Source organism: Gymnoscopelus microlampas, assembly GCF_963454915.1.
Source record: "Gymnoscopelus microlampas genome assembly, chromosome: 21".
In the NCBI taxonomy this organism is placed as follows: domain Eukaryota; kingdom Metazoa; phylum Chordata; class Actinopteri; order Myctophiformes; family Myctophidae; genus Gymnoscopelus; species Gymnoscopelus microlampas.
Genome location: NC_139958.1, coordinates 21,644,053 through 21,662,231, shown reverse-complemented (window position 1 = coordinate 21,662,231; position 18,179 = coordinate 21,644,053). Strand labels below are relative to the sequence as shown.

Sequence of the window (18,179 nt, the reverse complement as noted above, 5' to 3'; positions counted from 1 at the left end):
CGTGCTCTGAGGACCAGTCCTTGGAAGCCAGCGAACCTGTCAGAGGAACTGTTCCACTGCAATCTAATTATCTCATTTGGGTGAGCTGACTCTCTCTCTTATATATCAGCAGAATCACTGATAGTCTGACACAGCATCACCTTTCTATTTTATAGGGAAATGTAGTGCCTTTAGGCTTTGTATATTTAATTATATGACACTGACAATGTTTAGCTACTATGTGGCTGTGATTGTGATTGTGTTAATTAACCAAATAGCTTATTTATGTTGGTAATAATGATGCAATAAAAATGTATTAATTCATTTTAAGTCTGATTTTCAGTTAGACTATTTGGGAGAGGAATTTGTTTACGACCACTAAAACATATGGAAATTGGACTTATTCATGCTATCTTTGACGATGTTATTATGCTATGCTATAAAGTTTATAACTGGTTTTCAGGTGGATGCTGTGTAATAATCATACTGACGGGATGCCTCGAGGGGACTTCAACATTTACTTTGCCCACAGACGCGGTGGATATGTCAGAGCTGAAGAGTCAGTGAATTAAAACATTATAATAATAATGATAATGATTTTAAAAAAAAAGATAATATATATAATTATAGTGCCAAGTTAATGCAAAGTAAAAAAAGAAAAAGTTGTGGAAGCAGAATTTACTGTTTAATTTTATGTAAATTGTTAGTGGCCATTTTCTCTTCATTGTGCTGCTTTTGACCCACAGGGCTGTTGGCATCATTCTGCTGGTGATCATCCTGGCAGCTCTTTTCATTCTGGGCTGCTGGTACTTCAGAAGGAGGAGTGGCTACAAACTTATCAGGGTGCGTGCATCAAACTTCTATGCAGATGTAAGATCATTTACAACAGTGGTTCTCAAACGTTTTCATGTCAAGGATCCTCAAATTAAAAGTATTTGGTTGCGGATCCCCATCTGAAAATATTTCGTGCCAATGGGATCAGGGACCCCCAAAAGAGATTTGTGTTGTCAAAATTGTGGTGCGTTGTGATTTTGTATTTATGTATTTATATTAGAGTATAAAATAGGGTTAAAGTGGTTGAACTGATTTTTTTTTGTTCCAGGTTTCTTTATTGGTATTTTCTACCTTCACATACAGTTCAATAAGACAAAAGCATAAAAACATGGAAAGTGGTTAAACTGATTTTGATGCTATATTAACTCATTTGACTGGGGATCCCTATAAGGACCCCTGGGGGTCGCCGGACCCCACTTTGAGAACTCCTGGTTTACAACAACTTCATTTCTCAGGGAAAGCCACAAGTTACAACTATGCTTGTCCACCTCAAGCATCACAATGCAAACCTCATGGGAGTTGTGAAAACTTGGTTGGCTACAGCTACTGTAGCTACTGTACCTTGTGATGTTATTGTCTATTCATAACCTAGCATCACGATGTCCTGCTGATTACTTATTTCCAAATGTCTCTTTTCACTCTCCTCTCCTGTCTTTCCACACACACACACACACACACACACACACACACACACACACACACACACACACACACACACACACACACACACACACACACACACACACACACACACACACACACACACACACACACACCACAATTACCACCCTCCTCTTTCCACTCCTCTCTCTCATTCCTTCCCTTTCTTCCACTCATTCTATCTAAAGACCCAGAGGCCAGGCTCCCCGGGTTACACAGGAGGTCAGTACACTGAGGCTGGAACCTCAGCAGAAAACAAGATGGCTCTAGGTGACTTTGGAAGCCTCCAGTCTGTGGTAAGAGACAGGCAGATTTTATCAGAGACTGAATTGCCTTTTCCTTAAATCTGCTCACCTTTGGCTGAATATATATATAAAAAAAAGACATGAATGAACCAACAGGAAAAAACAAATTGGAACTATAAAGTTAACAACACAAACTATGAATGCCAGTAATGCTGCTGTTAATGATATAACAAGAAAGGAACGGCAGGGATGCTGAACTGAATCAAGTTATTTCTCCTGTCACCTTTCAATAGCACAGTGTCCATAATAGCAATACACAATTCAAACTTATTATAACAGTAAATGTGGGCTTTCTGTGGATGTATGGGAATTCCAATTCTAACAGATTCTCAAGCATTTCATTGTAACACAAAATGTAAGTGTAGATGGTATTCAGAAAACCTTGGGGCACTGATTGCATGTGGAGCATGTGAGGCTGATGCAATGGATGCCTGCAAAACAGATTATGTCACAAGACTAAAGGGGGGATTATACTCTCATTTTCATATAATAGCTGGTACAAAAAAGTATAGACTCTTTAAATCTTATTTGTTATTTAACAGATTTTGTCTGTTTCACTTTTTTGGTATAGGTTCCCAATGCACCTCCTGCCTATGAGAAGATTTCAGCTGGGCCACTACCTCCTCCCTACTCTCCTTGAAAAAAAGCCAATATTGTGTATAATACTCTGAACTTTATTTGTAATCTGTCATTGTTAAACATCAATGAAAAGCCTCTTTTTCCATAGTGTAACACCAACTTGGTTGATTGTATGGTTCCTGTGTATCATAAATACGTCACCTTGCTCGATAGTAACATTTTAGTATTTGCTGTTAAAAAATTGTATATTTCCTCTTTATATCTACACATTGCTTATAGATTTCTTCAGTAAATATGCAACAAAAATAAGGGATTAAACACCGCAAACAAATTCATAGGGGACAGTTGCATTGTTTATTTCCATGCAGAAATGTCCACACAATTCAATGAAAATGTACCCACTAAATATATCTGAAAAATCTATGTGGAAAAAATAAATAAATGTAACATCAAAACTGATATGGGCTCAAACATGTACAGAATTACAAATCTATTATTTATACTGCTTAAATGCAAAATGCTTCTTTCAGACTGTTATCAAATTGACAGACAATATTGTCGTAATTGACAGAGTAAAGTAGTTGTGCCAATGAAAGGGATAATGGCAATAATTTCTTAATGCAGCATCTAATGTCATTGAAAATATTACGACCACATTCAATTGAAATTTGTTTTATCTACCCTGTCAACCAAATGATTTGTTGGTTAGAACATGAATAACTGGCCCATATTAAAAACAACAACTATGCAATCACAACATTCACCCCGGGCAACAGCATGTTTCAAAAATTACAAAACCATCACAGTATACATTTCCAATCTGCCATTTTTGAGAGCCCAACATACTAACAGTATGACCTAACCATAGGATGTAACCTACTATAGATTAGATGAATATCAGGTATGGTGGGCCAAACTAGAGCTGAAAAACTGTTCGACTACCCCCAAGATAACTATGAACAGAGGTTCTACATCATCACACAAAATTAAGCTGCTGGAATATCAGTGTGGACAGATCATGTCCTCACATTAGCTGGCTCACAGTCTCAGTTCATTGGTTCACTTATGTCTCCCTCTGCAGACTTTACAGTGGAATTGTTTGTGCAGGTGGTGGGCAGTGCTCTACCAGAGGAACTACTAGCAGACACCACCAGTGTAGCCAGCGGTTTGGGGCTAATCACTGACATGCCTGCTGGATTGACTGGGCCTTGAACTGTGTTTAAAACAGCACCATCTGGACTAATGAGTAGCTTGGATCCAATAGTGGCATGCACGGCTGAAGCAGAGTTCTGTAGAGAGGGCTTTCCAAGTGCTTTATTGGTCAGAAAGATGGGTGTACAGACGGGCTCATGTGTTTTAAGTTCTCTGTTAGGCTGAGCTGGAGTCATTAGTACAGTGGTGTTGGATGGAGGTACAATTGCCACAGGCGATGCTTGTAAGCTATTGAGGGTGCTTCCAATTGGTGTTACTGTAGCAATAGGCAGTGACTGCATCCTGGATGCAGTGCTAGCAATTGGTGGGACAGCCACTGTTGGTAATAGTTGCGTCCGTGTGCATGCTAGTATTGGTTGCATGACTGTTGCCACCTGGTGTTTGATTGATGTATTGGTAGGTCCTGTGTGCAGTGAAGCTTGCTGTATCACATTCATAGCAGTAGACGATGCTGGAAGTGTAAGTGTTTTCAACTGGTGCGGAAAACCTGGACTCAGAGTGCCCACTGATACCGTCTGCTGGGTAGCTGGAGCAGGTGGTAAGCCTGCTAACTCTGCTGAAGAGAGAGGGGCTAGAGTTGATGTACCAGGACTGATCGAGGCAACAGCGGAGGTAGTGGGTAAGATAGGTGAGGATAATGGTGGTGCTGTTAACCTGGGAAGGACAGCTAGGGCTGATAAAGTAGATGTATGAGGTGAGCACTGTGCTAATGTCGATGTCCCAGCAGGTAACTGGACTGCAGGTAGTACAGAGGTAAGATCTGGTGCACTGGTTATAACTGGTGAAATTAGGGTTGATGTGCTTGCCAACAATGGCAGGGCTGACACCAGGGTTGGTGTCCCTGAAACAGGTGATGCCAGCCCTTGGGGAGCTGGCAACCTGGGCAGAGCTGACACTACATTGGTTGCACCACGTAAAGGTGAGCTCAAGGCAGGTGTTCCTGCTAGTCTGAGTGGGGTTACAGTAGGAGTAGTTATCAGCACAGTTGGACCTGTTGCAGGTGCGCCCACTACCACAGAAGAACCTAGGGCCGGCGTATTGGGCAACCTGGCTGGGGGTGAGGCAGGTATCACGGGCCTTCGTGAGGCATCAGTCATTGGGCTGGGCCCCTGGAGTAGAGCTTTTACTGGAGTGGTGGTGGTGGTACTAGTAATAGGCACTGGTGGTGTTACAGGGCTGGAAATGAGGAGGACATGGCTGCCGGGTCCTAATCCCTGGGGAGGTACCACAAACCGTGTGTTGTTGAGGAGAATCTGTGTGCCAGCCGCAAGGGGTGTGGTGGTGTTAATGACTATTCTCTGCTGCATTGTGCTGGCAGCAGTGGTGGTAGATGGAATAGTACTGGTTGAGAAAGGGTTGGTGCTACCTGTAATACTGGCACGCTTTAATGTGGACGCAGGTGTGCGAGGGACAATGGAAGGAGTAGCTGGAGCAGGTACACTTAGGACATTTTTAGATTGATGGACCAGAGTGGGCATGGTGGTTTTGCCAGGGTTCATTTGTGCAGTAGTAGTGACTTGAGCAGATGGGTTGGTGGCAAATACTCCTTTGCTCAGACTAGCATCTTTCTTGATGACGCAGCCTGGGGGAGGGGTGAAAACAGCAGCCATGGATCTGGGAGGACTTGGCTGGGGGACAGTGGTAAAGGATGAGACACCCTGCACATGGGAGCTGGTGGAAGTAGAGGTGACCATGTTAGAGCTCTGGACTAGAGCCATTCCGGCTGTAGCTGCTTGAGAGCCTGTCATAGAGATAGACACTGCTGTGCTCTTAGGAGACTGTGGCAGGGCACCACCAGCTTGTCCGAGGCTCACTGTTCGTCCTGGCAGTCGGATTTGAACACCTGGAAGTCAATAAATTACCATGAATGAGAAAAGATAGAATTATCAAATGGATACACCACAGAATAAATAGTCTAGAACAGCATTTATGTATTTATGCATGTTCAAACAAAAGTAGACAAATCACAGTGAACACACAGCTTAGCTGACACTGCTACACCAATCCCAGTTCCCACAAAAGTAGTCAGTAGGGTAGGCGGCGATGGCTGATCTAAGCAATCACACCTGGCCTGAGTTATATATGAGTTATATATACTTCATCGACCTGAGTCCCACAGGGGTCACTAGGTCCCCTCATTTATTCCCTCTTGTCTACACTTAATATTGTAGAAGGAATTTTGAATATTCAATATCTAAATATCTTTGTTGGAAATAGCCAATCTAAAAACGCGTCACAAGCAACATGCCACGTGAGCTTGTGGATCTGTAGAATTTTTCATCAAATGTTCAACTAACTATAGGCACACTAGGGTTCATGTAGGTTAACTAGACTCTTAGCTGAGTGTGATAACACACCTATTGTGTACAGAGATAATTATTTTTTTGATTGAATACTTTATTAGCCAAAAACAGCACGGAGGTACAGTAAAAATGTAGGCTAAAAGTATCAAAAAAGTCCTGGGGACTTGTTTCCAATGTGGTCCTATGTATTCAAATCATCAATAGAGCATAGCAAATTAATACATGTCATCAACAAATACAAATTGTTGTATTTACAGAGGAGAAAAAAGGAAAAGCGGTGACAGTGTACTATATGACCCCTCATTTCAATGGGAATTAATATCTAACTACACTGCTAAATTTGGGGGGGGGGGGTACCAGATCGTGGGTGCTCCCTCTGATGTTGTGGCTGTGGGTGTGACTCCCTTTGGAGAAGTAGTTAGATAGGTATGAGGGCACCGTTCCTCTTGAGCATCTTAAATACCAATCCCATTGATATTTACTTAACCCTGTCTTCTACCCTGAGCCATCCCAAACTAGCAAAATGTGTTGGAATTAGGTGGGTCATGGGCTTTAGGCAGAGTAGTAGTCGTAGTCAGTAGTCTGAAGCTTAGTTTTTAGTGACATTCAATGCACACAGGATAAAGGCTTGGGATGAGCTAAATCAAAGTGGATTATTCTACAGCTATTAATAAGGAATATTTGATTATTCTACCACTTTTTAAAATAATAAAGAGTTCTTTCAGTAGGAGTTGTGTGGAATGCAGCGAAACATAAAATGATAATGTACCTGTGGGCAGAGTAATACTCTGGACCTCTGAGTGGTTACTGCTAACAGGTTGGCCCAAACTTATTCCCATCTTCACTGGTTCACTTGGTATTGATGTAGTCAGTGGCTGTCCACCAGCGCCTGCAACTAGCCCCTGCTTTGCAATGCATCCCATAGAGGTGGTAGTGGTGGTGGTTGCTCCTGCAGATTGGCTGATGAAGACGAACCTTGAACAAGGCAGCGACGTTGTGGAAGAGGAAGTGACTTTGTGTAGAGCTGCGTTTGAGGAGGAAGACGATGAGGAAGAAGATGAGGGAGCGACTAGAATTAATTTGGTCAATTGAGACCTCTCGTCTGTACTGGCACATTTTACCCCCAGCTTGCACTGTGCCGGTGTGGTAGCAAGGGGATTACCAGAGCCACTCAGTGACGGGACAATCACAGTGTTTTTTACCAGTGGAGCTGGAAATTGAGAACCAGACGTTGTAGTCACTACTTTCTGCCCAGAATGACTTACTACCATGGGTCCAGGGGAGAGGTTATCGCCATGGCAAAAGGTAACAGTGCTGCCTGATGTTTGACTCCTTAGGCCTACAAGAGGAATAGCTCCAGTGACCAGAGCTGGCCGTGGAGCTGTGACCGTAGAGGAGCTTGTCACTGAATGGACCTGCTGTTGAGGCTGCACTTCTGACAGCTTCAACCCTGCTGGGAATGTGCATGAGGATGTCTGAGATGGAGCAGAAAGGGAACAAGGAGGAGAGGTCTGGGATACGAGGAAGGCTTTGAACTGAGGTGAGATGGTGATAATTGGGCTGGGAGGCAATGACCCAGGAGCATTCTGGTCTGAGGATGTTTGGACTTTGACTATACCCGTGTTTCCCCCTCTAGTGGTGACGAGAATGGATTGAGAGTCACGGATACACACAGTCTTCAGCTCCTGCTTAGGGTCTGTAGGCCTAGAAGATTCAGTAGAAACTGCACTGGTGGGAGATGTGGCAAGCGACCAGTTCTGCACAATGGTCTGTGGTGCGTTTGCTTGAGTACTGGAGGCTTGTGCCACCTTGAGGCTTGCTGTATTCAGAGGGTTCTGTTGCAGATGAGGGGAAACAGAGGGAGATGGATTCCTTACTGCCCTGGCATCTTTAAGCGGAGCCACTTGCTGCACAGGGATTCTACTATCTGGAATAGTAAACCCAGGTACGTTGGTAGTCATACATAAAGGGCCAGCCACTTTAGAAAAAGGAGCTTGGGTGCTCTTATGTAGTTGCTGTGAAGATAATGTCTCTTCGGTTTTCTGAATGAGAAGGCTGGACGGCAGAATTATCACTTGCTGCATCCTCTTCTCTCCAGTGTTCTGATCCATAATAGACTGAACAGAAATGTTTACTTGGCTGTTGTCATCTTTCTTCAAAAGGTGGCCCAGTCCCTCGGGCGCTTTGTACACTACCTGAACAGGACTCTTTGGTAAAGTTGCATGGGATGGTTTAGTCTGTGGGGATTTGGGAAGAGCTGTTGTTGCTGTGGCTATTATTCGTTTATGTACCCGAGTCTTTTGGGGTCCTTGTGAGTGCAACTGTTGGAAGCTCTGCTCAGGCTGAGATTGGGAACTTTGTGCTCGAGTACATTCGCTGGCAGCCACCATAAGTGAAGGCTGGCTCATCACCTGCACTTTGCTCTGACCAACATTGCTGCTGACCCCCAGGTAGTCAGCAGGCCTCTTCATTAAGGTCACTTTGTTTCCCACACTCTTAGCCAGCAAGGTGGGGATGGGTGTGTAGCCTTTAGGGAGACCAATTGTGGGGTGGAGGATAATGGATCTAGATCCCAGTGAAGCTTGAGTTGCAGATGCCGTAGCCAATGTTGAATATCCTTCCCTGGCCTGGTCTGTTCTGTTTAGTCCGGATCTAGGCTCCAATACAGAGTGTGGAAGAGTAGTCATATTGGCGTGGTTTCTTTGCCGCAGAGTGAGGTCCTCATCTGTGCTGCTGAAAGAGCGTTTTAGGTGGTTGGCGGTGACAGTTGTCATCAAGCTGTCGTTTGACTGACCCTCAAATTGCTTTAAGGCTCCTGTAAAAAATATTACATGTACATTTTAGGATAAATAGTTGCTTATTTACAACACAAGTGAAGTGACAGATTGACTGGGGGTGAAACTCTACTACTCTAGGCTGATTTTGTTTTCCAGTTCAGGTTAAAAACTGCAGCAGGGTCAAATCATGGCGGGCTACATACGTACGACTGACCTTATAGTACTCCGTGATGTAAGCAACACAGCTGCAACTAATCAAATAAAAATGTAATCTTAGTTCGATTTAGGTGTGTCATTGTGCTTTGACAATAGGCTCTGCGCATAACAGCAGTTCTCTTTTCCAGAAGTTGGCATAGACATTTCCTGTTCCTGGAAACACAGTCACACCTCGCGACCTGCCTTTTTTACCCCCGGTCTCAGTAGCGGGGGGCGGGGAGAGACATGAGTTGAGTGAAACGAGTTGGGGAAAACGCAGTCCCCACAACATCATTTACGATTCTGTGCCTATCGGTACATAACTCGGACGGCGCTTAGTCGACTAGCAGACCATCGGCCGGTCGTCTGGAGGCGCTCGGGCGCGCCTCCTCGGCCTCAAGGTCTGCTGAGTTGGCGCGCCTCCGTCGCGGTCCGGTCCAAAACTCTACTTTATCGGGAGAGTCTGGGTAAAAAAAAAAAAAGTAGTCCGCGGTTGTTTGAAAAAGTATTGTCCCAAGCGGGAGTCAAACCCAGACTCTCAATGCTAGTGGATTGGGAATCTAATGATTAGCGAGGTGCGCCACTAAGGCCGGTGCTGAGAATGGGTATTTGGGCTGGATTAGAATGTGACAACCCCCAACGTTCCCAACTACTGAGACCGGGGGTAAAAACTGTTCGCCACCTTCATATGTGTTTCCGGTTCAAATCTGCTGCTGAGCCAATCAAATGAAGACATGAGAAGACAAGCCGACCCGAAAGGGAAAATGTTTAGAGGGAACTACAGTGTTGACTACTGTCTATGCTTGCACATTGGCGCACCCATGGCTCTGAGCACGCCAAATCTAACACATCCATTACGGTATACATTTTATTGGATGCAGCTGCTTTGCTTACTTGCCTGCCATGTTTTTAATTTGCTGTAGTTTAACCTGAACTGGAAAAGCGTTAGGGTTTGTTAACTACAAAATCAGCTAAGGATTTCATGCTCCTTTAAAAGTAATCAAATAATCATTTGTCAACGTTTGACTGAATTCCACTACCTCCAGTCCATAGACTTCTGGGGACACCATGGTCATCCTCTTCAGCCCCTCTATAGTGGTCCTGGAGGGAGCACACTTCTCCTCCTATACTGTTGTCTTCATCCTCTTCTGAAGACGACGACACACACTCTTCTCGCACAAAGTTATTGTAGTCTGAATGTTTTCTGAAGTCGTCAAATTCCTTCTTCAAGCGGAGTCTGATGTAGGGGGCAGAAGAAAGTTGAGACGAGGTGTGTTTTAGTCTTACATAATATTTAGCTGAATACTTGGAATCATACGGAACTGGCACAAAGAAGTCTTGCACAGACACAAATGTGATCGAAAACAGTTTCTAATATCGCTGAAACTGATTTGCAGAACAATCACATTTTAGGACAAAAATGGAGGGTGTAGAATTCTCTCTAAAGCCAGTTTAAACTCCCTGGGAAAACCTTGGCTTCCTCGAATACAAAACAAACCATGGTATGCTTTGGAAAATGGTCAGCAGAAATGTCAAGTACTGTATATAGTGAGTCATAGCAAATAAGCAACAGTAAACATGCCAGACCACTAACATGCTCCTTTAGACAAGGGTTTAAAATAATAACTTTAGTTAAGGTTAGTTGGTATGGTTAAGTAAGACATCTTTGGTGCCGTTACAGTTAGGGTAAGGATCTGGGCAGGGAATGCAGTACACCATGTTAATTATAGCATGGCATATTATATGTGGGTGAGTTTTTGGAAGAAAGTGGATACAAGACTAAAAACATGCGAATGGGAGCCACTCGAGCTTGATGCTAGTCATACAGCAATAACACTTGTTTCTCGCATATATTTAATTATCGGGAATCATACAAGAAAAATATTGTTTAAGATCCAGTGCCACATGTCTATTACCCCATCATTATTGGGTAATGGGTATAATTATTGTGTGTATATACTTATATAGTATACACATATACCGTTTATTGTTTTATTCCAAGATTTGCAAGTGTTAAAAAAGCCAGACACACTTCAGCTCACAAGGAATTCCAGATTGGGACCTCAGGATGGCCCACTTGTAATCTTACCAAAATTGGCCCATCACTACATGTCTATCTGCTTTGCTAAATGAAAATAGTGATCTTTTAAAATACTTCTATTAATAAAACACTGTTTCACAACAACAATGCTGGTTTAACTAAAACAATAGCAGCAACAAGTAGCGTTTGTTGGATTATTAATTAATGTTTCAATTCTCTTCAATATACATTTCCTGGTTGCCAACCCAGGGCACAGCCAGGAAAGGACAGAGGCGCACCACCTACAGTACGTAGATGTACTGCTGCATGAAGCGGAGCTAACAACACTGCAGAGACCCTCAAGACCCTGATGCCAGACAGGAGGGTGTGGAGGGCAGCGATTCAGAGTCCCAAGTTGGTGTTAGCTAGACTGCACTCTCGTATGATCGCATCGCATCGTATCGTTGAGGTGCATTCACATCAGGCGTGACACATATATTATTTTGAGCCATGCAATTCAATACTAGTATTAATGTGATGGGAGGTAAATAGTCTTCTTGATAGTTTGTCATAAGATTTGCCAGAGAAGCTAGCAGTTTACAACAATAAACTGGCAAGACATCCTCACACACGTCTGTTATTAAACTAGGAGTAATGTTAACTCCATAGATGAATGAAACACAGACAAAGTATAAAAATCGCGGGACTAGTTGCGTTTCCATCAACCCGTTTTTTTGCACATTTTGGATTTTGCGCATAAATCCCTGAATGGAAAGTGAAACACTTAAATAAAAAAGAATCTTCATATTTCGCAAAAACAGTTTAGCACTTGAGGGGGGGGGGGGGGGGGGGGCTTTATTGAAAAAAATAAATGCACAAATGGGGGATGGAAACAAGTGCCGAATAGGTTTTGAGGTAGAAAGCAATGAGACTAGGCAGTCCATATAAAATATTTTTGTATAGTCTAAAAGAACCTCAAAAATGTCCAATAATATGCATCTCACTTGACTGGTAAAATAGCACCACCTACTGCTTATTTTATGAACTATCTCCCAAGAATCACATTTTACTAGTGGATGGAAACGTGCATAAATTCTCATTTAGTTTTTAAGACTTTCTGACGTTTTATGGAAACCCAGTCACTGCCACTTTAATCAACTCAGATATACTATCCATGGAAACCAATACTTACAAACTGCAAATATTCTCCAGCAATAATCTGTCAGAAACTAAACAGTCTGAACTGAGAGTGATGATCACTATCATAAACATATATGTTACACAGTTCAGCTCAGTGACAGAGATAATCCATGGGTGAGTCAATATATTGCCCCCTGGACATTGCATATGGATACAAAATAAATGACTATCGAGAGCAAGTAGTTGATATAATGATACGCATTTCATTAACACAGTGACACACACTAAAACATGAACGGGACGCAATTCACGCCTATCAAGTCAACCAACTACTCAGGACACATCTTGAGACTTTGCAGTGGAGTGTACGATGTTTCGCAAACATATCAAACAATTTCAGTTTGTTTTTGTAGATGCAAATTAGTCATTATGAAAATTGTCTGTCTCGAGAGTCTGAGGAGAGGAACATGACTGAAATAATTTAGCAACTACAGTATTTCATGCACTTGTCTTCGAACAACTATGAGCCAGTGAAATGTGCGGTTTTCTGCTGTGAATGTTACATAAATTATTTATTTAAAAAATGAATGCATGAGAAGTTTGTAAGTACTATGTTTAAAGATTTGACTGGATGATGAACCCTAGGCCTCGGGAATACCTGTGGCATATCAAGATAAATTACATTTCTGACATGCTTGATTCAAAGCAAAATGTAGTATTTACATGGTTAGAAAGATGAGAATGTCTTCATCCCACGCATGTAACATCCAACTGACTTCAGTGAAACATGAAAAAACACAAATTGTAACAACATAGGCTTAACAAAATCCACTTCATATTTTGCCCCTAAAATTTACTCAACGAGTTGTACCTGTTTCTCTGGTAGGCCTTGACCAGTTTTGGCTCCCATGGTGAAAGCTCATTCAGTAGTCTGATTAGAGTGATATGAAGTTCCTTCACTGATTCTTTGTTGAAATACCATCGGCCCTGTTAATCAAATACAAGAAAATAGCTTCTCCATCAATTTCCTTGTGTTAACAAGTTAAGAAAGATCTGAACATTTATTTCTCTACATAGGCTACAATTCAATTTCTACATTGGCTCTGTGGAAAGTATGGGTACAGGTGGTAATAATAAATGCTACATTATGATTTACAGAACTGTTGCAAATGCTAACCGCTCTCTTTTTTGTGCTTTCCAGGGAGTCAAGCTCATCTTCGGTCTTACTGATCAGCCTCCGCAACTCTTCAAGACTGGTGCACACTAACTATATAAAAGAAACAAAGATTAACAAAAAAGGCCAGAATAATAACAACCAAAGAATTGGAAGATCGAGTGAATGAAGGCAGACTTAATAGCTAAGAACAGTGTTTTACAATAATTATATATTGGCAGTACAGTAATCAATAATAATTCTGTTGAAACAAGAAGGTGTATTGCATCAGAAGTATGACTACCTTAAATGATGGCTCAACTGGAGATTCATCTTTCACTTTCTTTGAAGACTCAAGCTTTTTTCCTGTCAACAAATCAATCCATTGAATCCATTAGATCTTTTACATATTTCCAAGGAAATACTGATTGAAACAGAAAAGAAAAAGTAAAGAAAGTGTAGAATCACACAACATCTGTAGTGAGCTATGCCATATTGCAATTCTTTCTACTGAAATGTAATTATATCTCTATTGCAATGCCAGTGGATGGTGTGGTGAAATGGAGAGCTACTGTAGTTGTCACCTGTTTTGGGTTGTTTCCTCTCGTCTTTTCTCTTGATTGTTGAAGCAGATCTTTGCATGCTGGATTTAGCAGCTTGGGCCTGGCACTGCCTCACTCCATCCGGCTGCTGCAGCTGCCGGTTCCCCCCTTTCACCCGCAGCAGCTGCTCCCTCCCTCGCCCTTTCTTTCGTTTTTTTTTCCTACTCCGCATCCTGTCATTTGCTTTTTCTTCACTTGAATTCTGAGCACTCTCACATGACGATTGTGGTGCCAAAACTGAGGTGCTACAACAACAAACGTGCTCCTCAGATTTAAGTGCAGTGTTGTGTCTAGAACATTCTAAACAGGAAGACACTTTGTGTCCATGGTTGGGGCTATCTCCCCCCATTTTGACCTCTGTTACTTTGCCTGGTGAGGCAAGGTTCTCAGACCGAGCTGGGGACCTGCCTGTATAGCTATGCTCCCCTACACTCAGGCAGGGCTCCCAGGTCTCTGCCTTGATGGTTCGCCCTGAGTCCAAAGAGAAGCTCAGCTCCTGCTTCACCGTGAGTGTGCTGGGTTGGTGGTGGTCCAACTCCTGTGACTCTTCCTTAAAATTCAATCTGAAACTTTTTCCTCTATTAGAGTTTTCAAGATGTGTAGGGAAAAACAAAGAGTTATTGTGCATTTTCAAGTTGGACTTTGAATCTTCACTTGAGTCATCTTCATCTGAGGTCTCTGTATCAGACCCTTCCTCGCCCTTCAAAGGCCACGAGTTAAATCTCTCACTGTTCAATTCTGTGCCGCCATTTTCTCTTTTGAAATCCATACGTTTCTCTTCCCCCTCGTTCCCAGAGTCGTCAGATTCCCCCATTTCTGTAGAGATCCCGTAAAATGTCCTCTTAATTTTCTTGGGCTTCGTGCCATCAGACCCCTCATCCTCTGTGGCCTCTGTCCCCAGCTCTGGTTCAATCCTCTTCACCCAGACAGGGGGTAAAGGGAAGCTGGGGGGCATGCTGGGGCTTTGGCAGTAGATCCTCAAGTCCGCCCCACAGAAATGGGGGAAGTGTATGTAGGCATTCTCCATGCTGTCATAGCCTAATATAGACTCCCTGCACTCGTGAATGGGCTGGGCAAGGACAGCACCCTGCACATCCTTCTGTGTCTCATACACATTGTCACATAGCCCCTTGAGCAGCCAGACTCGCTGGTAGAAGGGTAGTAGGTGAAAGGGGGTCTCCTCCAAGGGGTTCACTTCTCCCAGGGTGCTAAAGAACTGGTGGCAGAGCCCCAGCTGCTCGGCACGGGCCGGCTGGTCATGGGACGCCCCGACTGTCTGGTACCAGCCCTGGACCCGTTGCCTGAGTTCTGACTCCCAGCGTCGATAGGGCAAGGAGGGCCGTCGGTTCAGAGTTGCCCTTCTCTGGGGTGGGCAGAGCAAAGCAGACATGACCTTGGAGAGGAAGGGGCTGCAGCGGGGCATCAAAAGACAGCGTTCCAGCTCAAAAAAGACAATCTCAGGGAGATTAAGGGCAGTCTGGGCCAGGCACAGTAAGTGCCCAATGGCAGGGAGCTCCCACAAGGTTTCCAACTGGTGTGGAGATGCCTGGGACAGCAAGTTCCTTTCCCACTCTTCCACCTCCTTGGCTGACATTTCCTCTGCCTCTTTCTTATCCAGCTCACGTTGCCTGAAAGACCAGGGAATAGATGTTGAAGATTATGATTTGAATTTGTATCAGAGTTAAACACATACATACAAGAATACATTCTATGTTAGCAATATTCAATCCACTCTCTCACATAAACACAACTACACATCAACTCTAAATTTACCTTTTCTCCTCCTTTGCTCTCTGCTGCTCTTCCACCCGAAGGGCCTGGACCATGATGGACTCATGACCGCCAACTGTGAGGGTAGCCAGGCTACGAGGTGCTGACCTTCTCCTGGTGGACGTGCCCCCAGAACCTCGCTCCTCCTCGGCACCAAAACGTCCTTTAGAGGTAACAGCCAATGTTGTCTTCTCTCGCAGTGTCCTAGTTGGACAAATGAATTAGACCGATATGGTCCAAGTTACTTTAGACTGCTGGTGGTTTCAAACAAAGTAACATGTTCTGCCCACAATAATTGCTTAGGTAATTAATTGGCAAAGCAGCTACTCAAGTATATATCTAAATAATTTTTCACATTTTTGAATTTCAATCAGAAATGTGATCTTTAGGCTGTTATGCGGCAAATCTGGATGTAATATTTGTGCCATTTGTTGTTGCATAAAAATCACATCAGGACGTCCGTCATGTTTGTGACCAAATCTCAATTCAGCCAATCAAATCGTTGGGATGTCATCTGTTTGTAATTTTAATATAGGATTGTGTTATAACATGATATCACATGCCACTACATCATGCTAATGTTTTAACTAAAGTTGATTTTTGTACGATAATCCATACATTTTTAATTTAAAGGACCTAAAGATTTAGAGCATTACATAACTAACTAGTATAGTACTAGTTCATTTGACATAGGCTAAAGCAATTTCAGTAATGTCAAAGGCATATGCTTTTAAATGCACAGCTCTAGTATACATTGTTGCTGATTGATCTGTAACTCACCTGGACAGCAGTGTAAGCTTCTGCTCTAGCATGATTTCCAGCTTCTGGGCCTGTTTGGAGATCCAGTGGTCCACCCCATGGTAGCGGTAGCAGTTCTCCAACATCAACCTGAAGTCTGCAACAAACTCTGTGATGGTCTCATACTCACGGCCGACAAACTTCTCTTCCATTCTCCGCAGGCACATTGACTGTTTGAGCTGAGCCTGTCCTCGACCCCGGACTCCACCAATGCCATGCTGGGCCTCCAGGTGGCCAATTGGATTGAGAAATGGGCTGGTTATTGCTTTGTGCTTGTCCAAGAGAAAGCCAGTGAATATCCTATAAGCCTGCTGGACCTCATAGTTCATATCCTCCTCAAAGCTAGTGCTGTTGGTGGAAATGCACACCTCAGGCAGAGAGAGGTCACTATTGGATATCTCTGATATGCCATCATTGCTCAGTGCTAGGAGGTCTCCAATGCCCAGGACATCACCACTGCTACTGACACAGTGAGAATCTATGACAGTTTCCAAATCACAGGTGCCATTACTGAGTGCTTCTTCAGTTATGACCATGTCTGTGCCTTCAGTGTTGCTGCCACTATGCCACTTTGGATCTGAAGAGGACATGACACTGTCCTGTTGGGAGCCTGGCTCACTCAGTCAAGTTCTGGTTGTGAAACAGTTGGTGACTAGAAGTTATTGCCGCTGGATCCGCCAAGTATCCATGGTCCATGGTGCCAGGTGCATGCACCTATGAAGGCACAAGATTCATTGGCCCTCATACTGTAGTACAGTATTCCTAGAGACAGTTGAGAGGTGATGCTATGATATGCAATAGGAAGACGTGCAACCAAAGCATGAAAACAGGTCACACTGAACCTTTAATTTTCAAGCAACAACCACAGCAGTCGCTGGTAACCTTACTATATGTACTGATAGACTTTACAATACAATTAAGTAGCTAACTTAATTTGATGCCAACTTATCTATTACTAAAGTCATGACAGATAACCACACTGCTAAAAAATAAATAATTCAGCCTTGAGATGCTCTAACTTGAGTTTGAAGCCAAATGATTAAACTGCTAAGATCATAAACTTTTTTTTTTACTCGACGAATAATTCTGCACCTAGCTTACTTAGCTAGAGTTAGCATGGAAGCTAACGTCAGTAGGGCAGACATACATCCAAAAAGTCAGCAAAGTTTGTTCCTTGTTTTGACTTGTTGTGGTTGCATAGGAAACTCAATCAGTTGCGATGATCACGTGTTTAAAAGCAAAGCGATGACAAAGTGCCAGAGAGAGACCCCAGCTAGTTGAACAACATACCTCAGTCTCCTCTCCAGAAACACTGTGTGTCTGCTCTCTGCAAGCCAGCCTTCGGCAGCCTTTCAGCGAGCAACTAACTAGCTAGCCGGGGCTAGCTTGTTATTGTTTCCTAACTGAGGCCTGTGCCTTAGCCGCACATTTAGATGACAATTTTAATTCAATTTAATATTATTGAGCCTAGGAAAAAAGTACTGAAGCATCCCCCACCTAGCAGCAAGCGTGCACAGAATGAGTGGCAGCTTGGCTGATGACAGCACGCTGGCTTAAAGAGACGTTAAGCATTAACAGATGTCATCTCATAATTACTATATTAGCCGTCCAGCTAACCACAGCTAGCCTCTTGACAGGCTCGAAAACATTGGATCGTTTTTTGAAAGAGTAAAAATTGTGCAAGTGACGCAGATGAAATCCAACAAATATCAGGTGTTCAAGAAGAAAGTAGTCAACTACTGCACTGTTGAAAAATACTTTGGAACGTTATCCGTTACCATAGAGCTGCGTGCGGTGCGCCCGATGCAAATGTGCGCAAACTGACGTAGTAGCGCGTGCCCCTACTAGCACT

The 18,179-nt window shown here is 43.2% G+C and overlaps 2 protein-coding genes across 4 annotated transcripts; one reads left to right on the top strand and one right to left on the bottom strand.

Annotated features, from left to right (window-relative positions):
- Nucleotides 1-2,812, top strand: mlana (melan-A). The gene is made up of 5 exons (XM_084046043.1): nt 1-80; nt 443-538; nt 726-822; nt 1,662-1,769; nt 2,350-2,812. The coding sequence occupies exons 2-5, from the start codon at nt 447-449 to the stop codon at nt 2,416-2,418; spliced, it is 366 nt and encodes a 121-aa protein (XP_083902169.1). The 5' UTR covers nt 1-80; nt 443-446; the 3' UTR covers nt 2,419-2,812.
- brd10 (bromodomain containing 10) lies at nt 2,698-18,179 on the bottom strand. 3 transcript variants are annotated; one of them, XM_084046041.1, is made up of 10 exons: nt 17,618-18,179; nt 16,310-17,089; nt 15,533-15,733; nt 13,742-15,387; nt 13,462-13,523; nt 13,182-13,271; nt 12,876-12,991; nt 9,885-10,081; nt 6,642-8,687; nt 2,698-5,412 (listed from the first exon to the last, which is right to left on the bottom strand). In XM_084046041.1, the coding sequence occupies exons 2-10, from the start codon at nt 16,915-16,917 to the stop codon at nt 3,404-3,406; spliced, it is 6,975 nt and encodes a 2,324-aa protein (XP_083902167.1). In that variant the 5' UTR covers nt 16,918-17,089; nt 17,618-18,179; the 3' UTR covers nt 2,698-3,403. The 3 variants fall into 3 exon arrangements, with proteins under 3 accessions (XP_083902167.1, XP_083902168.1, XP_083902166.1); XM_084046042.1 differs by having other exon boundaries at nt 16,310-17,041; XM_084046040.1 differs by having other exon boundaries at nt 16,310-18,179.

Bases quoted from the DNA above. Each gene is read 5' to 3' on its own strand.
- mlana (XM_084046043.1), top strand. From the start codon at position 447: ATGCTGTGTAATAATCATACTGACGGGATGCCTCGAGGGGACTTCAAC. The intron at 539-725 runs GTCAGTGAATTA...TTTGACCCACAG, and splicing joins GGATATGTCAGAGCTGAAGA to GGCTGTTGGCATCATTCTGC. The intron at 1,770-2,349 runs GTAAGAGACAGG...TTTTTGGTATAG, and splicing joins TTGGAAGCCTCCAGTCTGTG to GTTCCCAATGCACCTCCTGC.
- brd10 (XM_084046040.1), bottom strand. From the start codon at position 16,917: ATGTCCTCTTCAGATCCAAAGTGGCATAGTGGCAGCAACACTGAAGGC. The intron at 13,272-13,461 runs GTAGTCATACTT...TCTTTTATATAG, and splicing joins CAGTTGAGCCATCATTTAAG to TTAGTGTGCACCAGTCTTGA. The intron at 8,688-9,884 runs GTAGTGGAATTC...TATTTTTTACAG, and splicing joins CAGAAGTCTATGGACTGGAG to GAGCCTTAAAGCAATTTGAG.